The sequence below is a fragment of the Nansenia antarctica genome (genome assembly GCF_963989245.1).
Source record: "Nansenia antarctica genome assembly, chromosome: 7".
NCBI lineage: Eukaryota > Metazoa > Chordata > Actinopteri > Argentiniformes > Microstomatidae > Nansenia > Nansenia antarctica.
In genome coordinates, this window is record NC_137677.1 from 17,495,695 (window position 1) to 17,509,802 (window position 14,108).

General features: G+C 43.8%; 1 protein-coding gene across 1 annotated transcript in view; it reads left to right on the forward strand.

The window, feature by feature from the left end:
• Positions 1-14,108, forward strand: part of LOC308162466 (uncharacterized protein) — a gene marked incomplete at its 3' end in the record, with an annotated part of 47,708 nt that overhangs the window by 17,504 nt on the left and 16,096 nt on the right. The window contains exons 3-5 of the mRNA XM_080536617.1: positions 84-329; positions 8,548-8,755; positions 11,703-11,846. Coding sequence (XP_080392743.1) covers positions 84-329; positions 8,548-8,755; positions 11,703-11,846 — 598 coding nt within the window. The remainder of the gene's footprint in view (positions 1-83; positions 330-8,547; positions 8,756-11,702; positions 11,847-14,108) is intronic.

The window sequence follows — 14,108 nt, forward strand, 5'->3', positions numbered from 1 at the left end:
TATTGCCCCTTTGCAGAACTTGTCCCATCAGATGTTTGGCTGTAATTTATAGTTTTCCCTGTTTGTGCTTCTTTTGTTTCTAGCTGCAGGTCCTCCTCGGAGCAGCAACCATGTATGAACCAGAGTCCACAGAGTCCCCCGGATCTGGCTGTGGTCCTCCAGACCTGAAAAGCTCACAGTGGGGTCCAGAGATGGTGGCACTGAAGCTGGAGCAAGAAGATGTAGAGGAGAATGGTGCGATGGTGAAAGAAGAAAATGGAGGAGAAGATGTAATGCAGAAGGGTCTGATGGTGAAAGAAGAGGACGGAGGAGATGAAATGAGGGATGAGGTCAGTACTACAACAACAACAACAACAACAACAACAACAACAACAACAAACGTTTTGGAATGAGCTGTCTATGGAGACTTGGAAACCATCTTTTTGGAACATTTTCAAATCACACGTTTGTAATGTCACCTGAATCAATCAGAAGTCACTGGGATCACGTTTTTTTATGTGGATGTGACAACAAAATATATCATTTATGTACCAAACAATAACATTTATTTTAGACAAGACAAAACTTACAACAGTCTTCATAATTGTCACATCATTTTCTAAGTCGGGTCCTGATATTCTCCAATGTGAGAAATAACTAAGTAAGTATGTAAAATGTATTTATACAGCACCTTTCCCAGACCAAGGGTCACAAAGTGCTTTACATAACAAGGAAGAAACAATAAAACATAATTTCATTTCATTTCAAACCTTTATTTAAAACTCGATAGGCACTGAGGTCACCCTCATTTACAGTGACGTCGAGTGTACAATAGAATAGTGATCATTTATATAGATGGGCAAACAAACAGTGAGCAAGACAGGATTAAAGGGAAAAAAAGAAAAAAACTAAAAACAATTGCAATTATTAGAATATAGTTTTTGCACCAGGAGTTTAAAGGTAGAGGCAGAGGGGAGGACCTCCAACCGGAGAGTTTGCTGCAGAGTGTTCCATGTATTAGGGGCATCAATAAAAAAGGCTGTTTTACCCAGGTCTGAACGCGCATACGGAACCCGAAAAGAAAGCCAACTATTCGATCTGGTCACATAAGTACCAAGACTCCAGTCTAATAATGATGAGATATAAGGAGGAAGCTTGCCACAGATGGCCTTAAAAACGAACAAGTTCCAGTGGTAACTGCGCCTCAGAGAAAGAGAGGGCCAGCCAACCTTGTCATAAAGTATGCAGTGGTGAGTGTCATAACTGTCCCCGGTAATAAACCTTAGAGCTGAGTGATAAACTGAGTCCAATTGTTTCAATGTAGATGAAGCTGCATGCCTATAGATAACATCACCGTAATCTAATACGGACAGGAATACCACCTCGACAACTCTCTTCCTACAAAGCAAGGGGAAGCTAGACCGATTACGGTAAAGAAAGCCCACCTTTTGCCGAAGTTTGGAGGCGAGGCCGTCGACATGCGTTTTGAATGATAGCTTCTCATCCAACCACAGCCCAAGATATTTGTAGTCGGTAACTCTCTCAATGGAGGAGCCGTCAACTGGATATAAGAAGCTTTGTAAGGTCCACATTTCTAGCCCTAGTAAACAACATGAATTTCATTTTCTTCGAGTTGAGGACTAGCTTATGCCTCGAGAGGGCGTCTTGCAGTGAGTTAAAGGCTAGCTGCAAGTTGATAGTAGCAGCATGTGGGGAATCTGCTGTACTATAAAGAATGGTATCATCGGCATATAAATGGACGTGGCAACCGGTTAGCGAAGATACCAGTTCATTAATATAGATGGTAAAAAGTACAGGGCCCAGCACCGAACCTTGAGGGACACCCTTTGTAACCGTTATAAAATCTGAATTGCCAAGTGAAGATTTTATACACTGACGCCTGAGGGTAAGGTAGTCATGGAACCCCGCACAAGCACCTAAATCTAATCCAATATTGGATAGCTGTTCTAGGAGCAAGTGGTGATCGACCGTGTCAAATGCCTTCGAGAGGTCGACAAAGAGGGCCGCACAGTGGTTCCTCTTGTCCAAGGCCGAGACTATGTCGTTAGTTACAAGTGTGATAGCAGAGATGGTACTATGGATTGGTCTGAAACCGGATTGATGGGGACTAAGAATTGAGTGGATTGATAGAAAGCGTTTCAATTGAGAATTGACCAAGGTCTTAAGTGCTTTAGACAGGCATGGGAGAGTGGAGATCGGTCGATAGTTATCCGGATCAGCCCTATCACCCCCTTTGTGTAAAGGAATGACTCGCGCAGACATCCAGACCAACGGAAATACACCAGAGGAAATTGAATTATAAAATTGAATTTTATAAAAAATGAGTCTAGTTTATCCTCACCAGTGGATGATTTGGGGTCAATAGTTTCTAAAACCTTGAGGACCTCCGCGGAAGTAAATGGTTGAAAGGTAAAAAGGGGGACACGGTCCACAAGGGCAGTATCATTAGAAACCACCATAGAGGGGTGTCCAGGGTACAACCTATCAAATAGGTGACCAGCTTCGCAGAAGTGTTTATTAAAAGCAAGGCGAATGTCGCTAGGATCAGAGATCACAGAGTCATTAACAGTAATACTAAGGGGGAGAGCACTGGAAGGACGATTTTTAGTCAAATTCATTGCATTCCAGAATTTGGCAGGGTTAGAGTATGAGGTGGTTATCAGATTCAGGAAATATTCGGATTTAGCCTTCCTTAAGGCTGAAGTGCACTTATTTCTGAGCTGCCTGAAGTAAAAAAAAAAATAAATCCCTTTCCTAACACCAGGGGAGCCACCCCTCCTAAATTTCGTTGTTTGGTACCTGTACTGTAGCAATGACAAATAAATAAAGTCCATTCCTTTCCATTTCTGAGCTGCCTGAAGTATAGCCAGTGTTGGGGGACACCAGTACGTCTGGCACGGGACCAGGCACTATTACTGTTATTAAAGAGGGTAGATACGTACGTAGCTCATGAGAAAACCAAGGCACTACCCTATCTTTTATCCTAGTGGTTTTAAAAGGGGCGTGCCTATCCACAACGCAAAAATGTACATAATACAAGAGCGAAAGCCACAGCAGGTTAAAACAGGCAAACAAGTGAAAATAAAAACAAGTAACAGACAACAGGTGTACAACAACATCAACAGGACACAGAAAGACAGGCCCTTGGGGCTATCCAAAAGCCTGTCTGTACAAGACAGTCTTTAGCTGTTTTTTTAAAAACCTCGACCAAGCCAGCTGATCTAAGATCCAAGGGCAGAGTATTCCAAAGCCTGGGAGCCAAGATCTTGGCCTCCTCCACCAAGTGATGACAGTAGATTCTTGTTTTGCCCACAGACTTGAATAACCTTGTAATGCCCCATTGGTGAGCCTTGGGGCATCTTTCTCTCTGAGGATGAATAATTAAACCGTTCCCTTTCCTTTCATACCTTCTCTGATGTTTTTGTACAGTTGGCAGTTAGTTAAAAAGTGCAGCTCTGTTTCCACCTCATTGTGTGTGCAGTGGGTGCACAGTCTCTGTCCCTGAGTTACTGTCTGATTTCTAGTTTTAGTGCCTTCAGGTTTTTATTCTATTTATCTGCATTCATTCATTCATTCTAGGTTCTAGACTAAATCTAGATATACTTGCAGTAGATATACAGAGTTAGATATACAGAGTAGATTGTCCTACAATATTGGACACTTAGATTTAGATTTAGTAATCAAAAAATGTATTAGACCCCTATACTACTAGTAGTCGGTCGAGAGAGGAGGCTGGCGTTGCTTGTTTGCCGCTTCTCAGATGCTACAGTACAGACATCTGTCTATGGCTCTGGAGAGAACCTCACAACTACACAGATAAGTTAACCAGACAGATGAGATAGCCAGACTGTGTTTACCACCTCAAATTAACTAATTTATGCTCAGCCAAATCCATGTTTAGAGGTAGCTAGCTAACATTACATTTATCATACTCATAAGACTTTTCACTTTTCAAAAAATGTGGGTCGAGAGAGGAGGCTGGCGCTGCTTTTTTTCGCCACTTCTCCGCCCAAAATCTAGATATACTTGCAGTATACAGAGTAGATTGTCCTACTAAGACACTTAGATTTAGATTTAGTTATCTAAAAATTAATTAGACCCCTATACTTTTATTTCTTTTTTGGTTTCTTTTTATTTTACTACTCGGTCTTTTCAGTTTGTGAAGCGTCTTTGAGTGTCTAGAAAAGCGCTATATAAGTCTAATGTATTATTATTATTATTATTATTATTATTATTATTATTATTATTATTATTATTATTATTATCATCTTCTCTTACAAATGGCAAATCAATTATAGCACCCTTTTAAAAAGTGTAGCCTAGTGATGCCCGCTGGTGAGACCATAAACCAGTCTCAGAATCGAAGGGGTGTCATCAATATCTGGTTTTCTTTTGACGTTTTAAAGTACCCCTCGATATAATATACAACAGTTTAACGATCACTAAATACTTATGAATGAATGGTCTTTATTGTCATTGATATAGTACAGGTACCAAACCACGAAATTTGGGAGGGGGGGCTCCCCTGGTGCTAGGAAAAAAAACTAAAAACAAGAAGGGAAAAGAGCTGGTTTACATAAATAGAGGCTATGTACACTATCCACTATACTATACAAATAAAACACTGTGCTGTACTCTATGCTATGCTATACCTATTCTAACATTTCCTCTCTCTGAACCTTATGTACTCGAGGGTTGTCATATTGCACATAGTGTTATTGCACATTCATTTAAAGTGTCGCAGTTTGCAGGTTTGAAATGTTCACAGTTGTGTTTCAGTATTGCACTTGATTTCAATCTAGTAGCTGCCATCAAATTGTCTAGATTGTCCAGGGCCTAGAACCTAGGTCTTTGCTGTGTTCAGGGCCTGAATGGCCCTGGGGTAGAAGCTGAGCTTCAGTCTGTTTGTCCTTGCGAACATGGTCCTGAACCGCCTGTCCGAGGGCAGCCGAGCAAAGTGTTCGTACCCAGGGTGGGATGGGTCTCTGGAGATCTTGGAGGCCTTCCTGAGGCAGCGTGTGTTGTACAGCTCTTCCAGAGAGGGGAGGGGGGCGCCGGTGATCTTCTGGGCCGATCTCACAACTCTCTGTAGCGCATTCCTCTCTGCGGCTGTGCAGCTGGAGAACCACACGCAGATGCAGTAGGTGAGGATGCTCTCCACTGCGCAGCGGTAGAAGGTCACAAGCATCTCCTGTCCGATGTGGTTTTTCCTGAGGACTCTCAGGAAGTAGAGCCGCTGTTGTGCCTACTTATTGATGGCTGCTGTGTTGTTCTTCCAGGACAGGTCATCCTGTATGTGCACCCCCAGGAATCGGAGGGTTGAGACTCTCTCCACGCTCCCTCCATCGACGAGCAGGGGCTGGACCTCAGATGTTTTCCTCCTGAAGTCCACGATGATTTCCTGGGTCTTTGACTGGTTCAGCAGCAGGTTGTTAACCTTGCACAGCTTGCCCAGCTGCTCCACCTCATCCCTATACGCCGCCTCGTCCCCCCCCGAGATGCAGCCCACTACGGTGGTGTCGTCTGCAAACTTTACGATGGAGTTGCTGGGGTGGACAGGGGTGAAGTCGTAGGTGTAGAGGTTGTAGAGGATGGGGCTTAGCACGCAGCCCTGGGGGGACCCAGTGCTGAGTCTGAGGGCTGTGGAGGTGTGGGAGCCCACCCGCACCCTCTGGGGGCGGTCAGACAGGAAGTCCTTGATCCATGCACATATAGAGTGTGATAGTCCCAGGTCTAGTAGTTTGGTCACTAGCCTGTCTGGAAGGATGGTGTTGAAGGCAGAGCTGAAGTCCAAAAAGAGCAGTCTCGCGTAGCTGTTTCCCCTCTCCAGGTGGGATAGAGTGGAGTGGAGAGTCGGCGCGATGGCGTCCTCTGTGGACCTGTGGGCTCTGTAGGCGAACTGGTATGGATCCAGGTTGGGTGGGAGGCGTGTGACTATGTGGGCCCGGACTAGTTTCTCGAAGCACTTCATGATGATTGGTGTGAGTGCCACCGGGCGGTAGTCGTTTAGGCAGCTCACCGTGCTTTTCTTCGGGACTGGGATGATAGTTGAGGTTTTCAGGCAGGGTGGGATGGTGGCCTGGGACAGGGACTGGTTGAAGATGTTGGTGAAAACCCCGGCCAGCTGGTCGGCGCAGTCCCTCAGCACCCGTCCCAGGACGCCATCCGGCCCTGAGGCTTTCCTGGGGTCCACCGCCTTCAGCACGTGTCTCACTTCATGCTCTGTGAGGGTGAGGCTGCTGAGAGCTGGAGAGAGTGGTGTTTGTGTTGTGGTTACCTCCGGGGGGCTGTGGAGGTGTGGGATAGACCCGGACACGTTTGTCCACGGTGGCTGAGTTGGTGCAGTTCACTATGTGGTTCAGAACCGACGACGTGAACTGTTCCAGGTCCTCATGCTCATATTCCTGCCATGAGGTGTCATTCAGGCAGATCTGCAGTGGAGCGGACCCTGCTGGCCAGGTTCTGACAGTCTTAGTGGTGATGGGAGCACTTTTCCTCATGGGAGTGTAGGCTGGGATCAGGAGGATTGACACGTGGTCAGACATGCCTAGATGAGCTAGCGGTCTAGCCTTGTAAGCAAGCTTGATGTTGGTGTATACCTTATCCAGTGTTTTTTCTCCTCTTGTTGCACATTTAACATGCTGATAGAACTTCGGTAGTACTACCTTCAGGTCAGCATGATTGAAGTCCCCGGCGATTATATGAACTGCCTGTGGGTCTGCGCTCTGTCCACTACTGATGACGTCATGTAGCCGCGCCAATGCTAAGCTACCATCCGCGCTAGGCGCAATATAAACAGATGTTATGTACACCGCGTTGAATTCCCTCGGGAGGTATGTGCGTCGGCATTTAACAGTCAAGTATTCCAGGTCTGGGGAGCAGTGGCTACTTACAGTTTTTGTGTTTAAGCACCTGCTGTCCTTCGTAGATATAATGAGGCCGCCTCCGCGCGTCTTCTCACTAAGCAAAGTCGGGTCCGCTCTGTGTAAAGTCCGGCCTTCTAGCCCGACCGCGGAGTCCAAGATGGAATCGTTGAGCCAGGTTTCTGTGAGAATAATCACACAGCTGTCCCCCACGTTGTTATTGGAAGCAACCTGCAGTCTCAGTTCGTCCATCTTGTTAGCCAGAGACCTGACGTTGGAGAGAAAGATACTCGGCAAAGCAGGCTTATTCGGGCTTCTCCTCAGCCTAGCTAGCAAGCCTCCCCTGCGGCCTCGGCGTTGCTTGCGATCTTGACGCCGCCGCTTGCACCTTAGGGTTGGGATCGTATACCATTTTTCACCCGGTGTTCGAGCGATGTCGAGTGGGATCTGCTGCTGTTTCAAGAATTCCGTTGTTACAGTCCTCTCGTTTTGCGCACCAACTTCTAGTAAGTCTAGTCTGCTGTAGGTACTATTTACACAACCGTTCCCTATAAGTACTATAATAAAAATTTACATACAAATGTACTTAAAAACACTAAAAAGCACCGACGTCGGTAGCCCCTCCAGCCTCGCGTCTGATCGCGCCGCCATCTTGGAACAAAAATCTGTGGATTCGATTCACTGTTCTCGTTTGCCGCAGGCTACCGGTAAGTGATAATGACTGTGATGTTATATAAACGTAGTTAGACGTTCCTAGTGATGTACCACTGTTAGCCGCTCGCTGTTAGCAGCATTTGTTGTGGTTTGATCAGTCACTTCAGTAACATTCAAATACTCGTGTCGTCTTGAATCTGTTTCCGATTTCAATGTATGACGCATCATTTGAAAGCTTACCATCTGTAGTTTCAGACTATGTAAACCACCGAAAAATTACTTAAGCAAATGGTTTATGATTTCACCAGCTGGCATCATGACATTGTCAGACTCATTACACACAGGTAGCTACTAGCCAACTCTCATGCACGTGACCACAGACTACTACTGTTGTCATCACATGAGTGACACGCCAGATCGAGAAAGCAGATCAGAGCCTATTTCTTTTCCCGTCCGATCTGCGATCCAGCATTCAGGACCAATATCGCACAGATATCCGATATCAATATCGGATCGGGACATCCCTACATAGTAGTAGCGAGGACAACACAGTCGATGGGAGAGAGAGGCTAGGGTACAGATATCCAGCTACGGTCACACAAATAAAAGGGTTAACAGAGTTAAATGTCGCTTTAACAATTTGCTTCCAATTTCCTAGTTGAATTAATTTGAATATAAAACATCAAATACAAATATAATATAATTTAGTTTTTGTTGACTAAAACTAAGAAGGATGAAAATGACTAAATGTGACTAAGACTAATGTGTATTTTAGGGTTATGGTTGTAAAATAGCCTGCCAAAATGAACACTGGTTTGGATATTAACTGTGTAAAACTTAAGGCACGGCATCTTTAAGATTATCTGCTAATGTGGTTTCATAATTGGGAAATCAAGTCCCAACTGTCATTCTGATACTGTGGTTATATAGGTAGATATATAATCTGGTATATTGGCCATTCGCAGAACCATCAGGTATTTGGCTTCTGTTCATTTATAGTTTAACCTGTTTGTGCCTCTTTTGTTTCTAGCTGCAGTTTCTCCTCAGAGCAGCAACCATGTATGAACCAGAGTCCACAGAGTCCCCCGAATCTGGCTGTGGTTCTCCAGCCCTGAAAAGCTCACAGTGGGGTCCAGCGATGGTGGTAGTGAAGCTGGAGGAAGAAGATGTAGAGGAGAATGGTGTGATGGAGAAAGAAGAAGAGGGCGAAGTAGAAGTGGAGATTGAAGACACGGATGGTAAGGGCCTATCCCAATTCACTCCTACGGCTTCGTTTTCACCCCTATGGCTTGATTTGCGCGTTCACGTTTAGGGGGAGGGCTATCCCAATTCATATTTCATCGAGCCATGGCTTCCTTTCGAGGGCTAACTATGGCTTCATTTCGAGCGATTTCAGAACCAGACTAGCTTCGAAGCCATAGGGGTACGCTACCCCTTGATCCCAGGATGCATTGCGAATCATCTACAGAAATGTTATGTCGCTCTATTCAATGCGGAAATGTCATTTTACTTTCTCTGTAATTACTTATTAATAAAGATTTAAAAAATTATGATAACCATCTTAGTTTAATGTCATTACAATGCATTATAGACCTTTTATTTATAACAAGCATAACCAAAAAAAATCGCTTTTATGTCGGTGCTGTGTCTAACGTTACAGTAACGCAACGCTGCATGACAGTCGAGCATTTCAGAGATGTACAATCATAAATCAATTATTACCTGTGGCGTTTGACAGCGGATGATGGTACACATATGTAAAGTTATCTATCAAACGTTCGGCTGACTTGTACATGATGCACATTTTTACCTATTTCCATGTAGCGGCACCCGCAATCTAATCTGAGCAGTTGTTATTATGTAATATTATTAATGGGTTGTATCATTCATTTAAATGCATTATAGACCTTTTCTTTATAACAAGCACAACAACAACAAAACGTTATTATGCCGATGTGCTGTGTGTCTAACGTTACAGGCTGCATGACAGTCGAGCATTTCAGAGATGTACAATCAATTATTACCTGTGGCGTTTGACAGCGGATGATGGTACACATATGTAAAGTTATCAATCAAACGTTAGTTTAATGTCATAACAATGCATTATAGACCTTTTCTTTATAACAAGCATAACAAAAAAATCGCTGTTATGCCTGATCACTTCCATTAGACTACCGGAGCACTCGTATCTCATATACCAAAACAACTCGCAAACTAATCCGAGCAGTTGTTATTATGTAATATTATTGATGGATGTGACATTTTTGATGGAGGGCAGTGAGCGGGAGACTCATCAAGGACATGTAGTTAATTAATGCAGTGGACAGCGGCTGTTTCTCCAGCGTTCCTGTCACTTCGGATGTCGGAACGTCATAAAATTAAATATGTAAGTCATGCATTTTTCCATGTTTCCCATTGATGGTATATGACGCCGTAAATTTAACTAAAGTTCAGCCGCGAAGTTGTTGCACTGTTGTCCTAAATCAGTGCAGACTGGCAGGGTAGGAGCACAGGTTTCATACAGGTTAGAGCGCCGTTATTCTGTCATGGTCTGATAATGAAGCATTGTTCTTTTTTATTTGATGACTTGTTCAACCCCTCTGGCTTGTGGCTCTGTTCGAAGGCCTTGGCTTCTAATCGAGTCACACTCGAAAACGAGCCATAGGGGTAGAAAAGGGAATCGGGATTGGGCCTAAGTCTTTGTTGTGTAGTGGTGAGTGTCATTGCACTGCTGTAAAATCAATGCTACCAATGCACTGTAAAGCCCTATTCGGACAGGATTTAGGTGGATTTAGGTGGTGACCTTCGTAATTTAGAAATTACCCCCCGACGTCTGTGTTTCGTGTGGCGCATTGGGACGGGATAAGCGAACTCTGTGTTTTACTGGAATGTCCTGACATTCCCCTGGATATCCCAGATCCATGCGTGTAACTACAAGTGCCTGAAATTATAGGTTTCAATGTTTTTTGCACGATTAAAAACATATTCACTCAGCTTTATAGCCTGGTAATGTAATAGAAACATTGATAATAGTAGTATGCATACAGTAGCAGTAGGACAATGGACAGGGGACAAACCCTGAGTCAAAGATATAAAACGACAAGTTGAATTGATACATTTCAAGTTACTTGCAGAAACAGACGGGAGGGCTGTTCATTCTGTATCCACGTGTGCAACTGTTCATATTTCTGGTGTAGCAGACAAAAAATATGTTTTGCCCAATTGAACCAAATAGGTCTTACAGAGGCCTTTGCATTTACATTAACATTTGTGGCATTTAGCAGACGCCTTATTCCAAAGCGACTTACAATCAATACATTTGAATACTAAGCAAGTGAATCATCAATCCACCAGTCGTAGCAGGAAGGCTTTGAGTGAAGGAAATCCACATGAACAGCTCAAACAAATGTCCCCTTGTGCTGGACCCCCACATATCAATACAATGACTCCCCCTATGCCTCCGACACCTTGAGTTCTCCACACTGGATAGGCGGTTGTCCAGGATCACTCCATGGTTCTTGGCTGTCCGGGAGGGGGTTACATTAGGTCAGGGGCAAGTCAGTGATCACAAGGCCACCCCGATGCACCCCCTGGCGAAGACCACGTGCAGGGGTGCAAACTTGTCACCTTTCTGCTAAATTAGCCGTTTTTATCTCAAAATATGTCATCCATTTGAATTGTGTAGATCTGCAAAAAAAATATTGTGGGTGGGTGGGGGGGGGGGTCTAAGTCTCATCCAAGTCACATGATGTGCGAGCTAACTAATCTCCCTGTCTGCTGAACTCTGTTGCTGTTGAAATAACCTTAAGCTTCAGGCAGCTAGGTACAATTCCAGACAGCATAGAGAACACAGTCACAGTAAACTGTTTTCGAAGTAATTCTGCAGGTGTTAAGGTCAGGGCTGCCGCTACTTACACATGCATCATTGTTAGACCACCGTTAGTGCTAGCGGTATCTATTTAACACCATTAGTGCTAGCGGTATCCCCCCCTAAGGTTAGCCGCCCAAAAAAATGTGTCACCTTTTTGGGCCATCACCAGTTTGCACCCCTGACGTGTCTACCTTACCCAGGGGCCGAATTGGCCGAGTCGATTATCTCCGATCTATTTTTCTGTATATTATTCTTTGTGGCAACATTGCTCACTTTTTTGTACAAAAACCCTGTATATGTTCCTATTCTTACAGATCAGCAGAGCTCCAACCCAAGTTCAGACAGCGAGCCCAGGTCCACCACATCAGGAACCTGTACAAGGAACCTAACAAAACATAAGCGAATACACACAGGAGAGAAACCATACCAATGCTCTCAGTGTGGGATGAGTTTTAATTGTACAAGCAACCTAACAAAACATCAGCGAATACACACAGGAGAGAAACCATACCAATGCTCCCAATGTGAGAAAAGTTTTACTCAAGCAGGACACCTAACTATACACCAGAGAATACACACAGGAGAAAAACCATACCAGTGCTACCAGTGTGGGAAGAGTTTCAATCGGGAACAAAACCTAAGGTCACACCAGAGGATTCACCCAAGAGAGAAACCATACCAGTGCTCCCAGTGTGAGAAGAGCTTCTGTCATGCATTATCCCTTACGAGACATCAGATAATACACACAGGAGAGAAACCATACCAGTGCTCCCATTGTGGGAAGAGTTTCAATCGGGAACAACACCTAAAAAGACATCAGATTATTCACACAGATGATAAGCCATACCTCTGCTCAGAATGTGGGAAGCGTTTCAGCGATGCAAGCACCCTAAAGAAGCATCAGCGAATACACACAGGAGAGAAACCATACCAGTGCACCCAGTGTGGGAAGAGTTTCAATCGGACAGGAGAACTGAAGCAGCATCAGAGAATACACACAGGAGAGAAACCATACCAGTGCTTCCATTGTGGCAAGAATTTCAATCAGGAACAAAGCCTAAAAAGACATCAGATTATTCACACAGATGATAAACCATACCAGTGCTCCCAGTGTGAGAAGAGCTACTGTCATGCATTATCCCTTAAGAGACATCAGATGATACACACAGGAGAGAAACCATTCCAGTGCTCCCAGTGTGGGAAAGGTTTCATTCAAGAAGGTGAACTAAAGACACACCAAAGAACACACACAGGAGAGAAACAATACCAGTGCTCCCAGTGTGGGAAGGGTTTCAAATATGCAGGAAGCCTAACTATACACCAGAGGTTACATCAGATGATACACACAGGAGAGAAACCATTCCAGTGCTCCTAGTGTGGGAAAAGTTTTATTCAAGAAGGAGAACTAAAGACACACCAGAGAATACACACAGGAGAGAAACAACACCAGTGCACCCAATGCGAGAAGAGTTTCATTCAGGCAGGAGACCTGAACTATACACCAGAGATTACACACAGGAGAAAAACCATACCAGTGCTCCCATTGTGGGAAGAGTTTCAATCGGGAACAACACCTAAAAAGACATCAGATTATTCACACAGATGATAAACCATACCTTTGCTCAGAATGTGGGAAGCATTTCAGCAATGCAAGCACACTAAAGAAGCATCAGAGAATACACACTAGATAGAAACCATACCACTGCTCCCAATGTGAGAAGAGTTTCAGTCACGCAAGAGACCTGAAGCAGCATCAGAGAATACACACTGGAGAGAAATTGTACCAGTGCTCCCAGTGTAAGAAAATGTTCACTCGGGCAGAGCACCCAACTATTCATAAGAGAGTACACACAGGAGAGAAACCGGACTGTTATTATTCCAGCACACCTGTCAGGGGTGTGCTGAGGTTTGTTTCTGTTCATTGTAATAAACGGGCGGCGTCCCAATTAAGACTCTGTACCGACTCCCTCTGTCCCCAGTGTTGTTCATTCAACTTCAATCCAAAAAATAACTATTAAAAACATATACATTTCCAAATATGTTATTCTTATTTCATTTTCCTGATCAATATCTATTGAATTCAAATATAGTTTTTATCCATTATTTTTTTATTTTGTACAAAAAATTAAGGTTTTGCTTACAATATTGCTTGTCCCTGCGATCACTGTCCACCCTGTTATGCTGTGTTAATGTCCCTTTTAAAAGAAAACCATATTTCTCAATCACATCACTCTCATGAGGTGACATCACATCAGTGGAGGGGATTTCAAATGTGGTAAGCTGTGTGATTTTCTACCTCTTTTACCATCTGATTTGTATGTTTTTATCCAGTGAGTTTAATGTTATGTTATGCCTAAATATTAGGGATGTCCCGATCCCATTTTTTCGATACCGATACCTGGGCTTCAGGTATCTGCGATACCGATACCAATCCGATATTTGTATTTATTGTTTTACTCCTGAATAATAACAAATACTTCCCCAGTGTATAGTCCACAACAACAGTTGGCTATTAAAGACTGCCAGCCTTTATTCAAGCAACAAAAACAGTACTCTGCAGTACTCAGTGACCAACTGGTTAAAACAATTTAGTTACTGTCTGATTTCTAGTTTTAGTGCCTTCAGGTTTTTATTCTATTTATCTCTTACAAATGGCAAATCAATTATAGGACCCTTTTTAAAAGTGTAGCCTAGTGACGCTGCTGGTGAGACCAGAAATC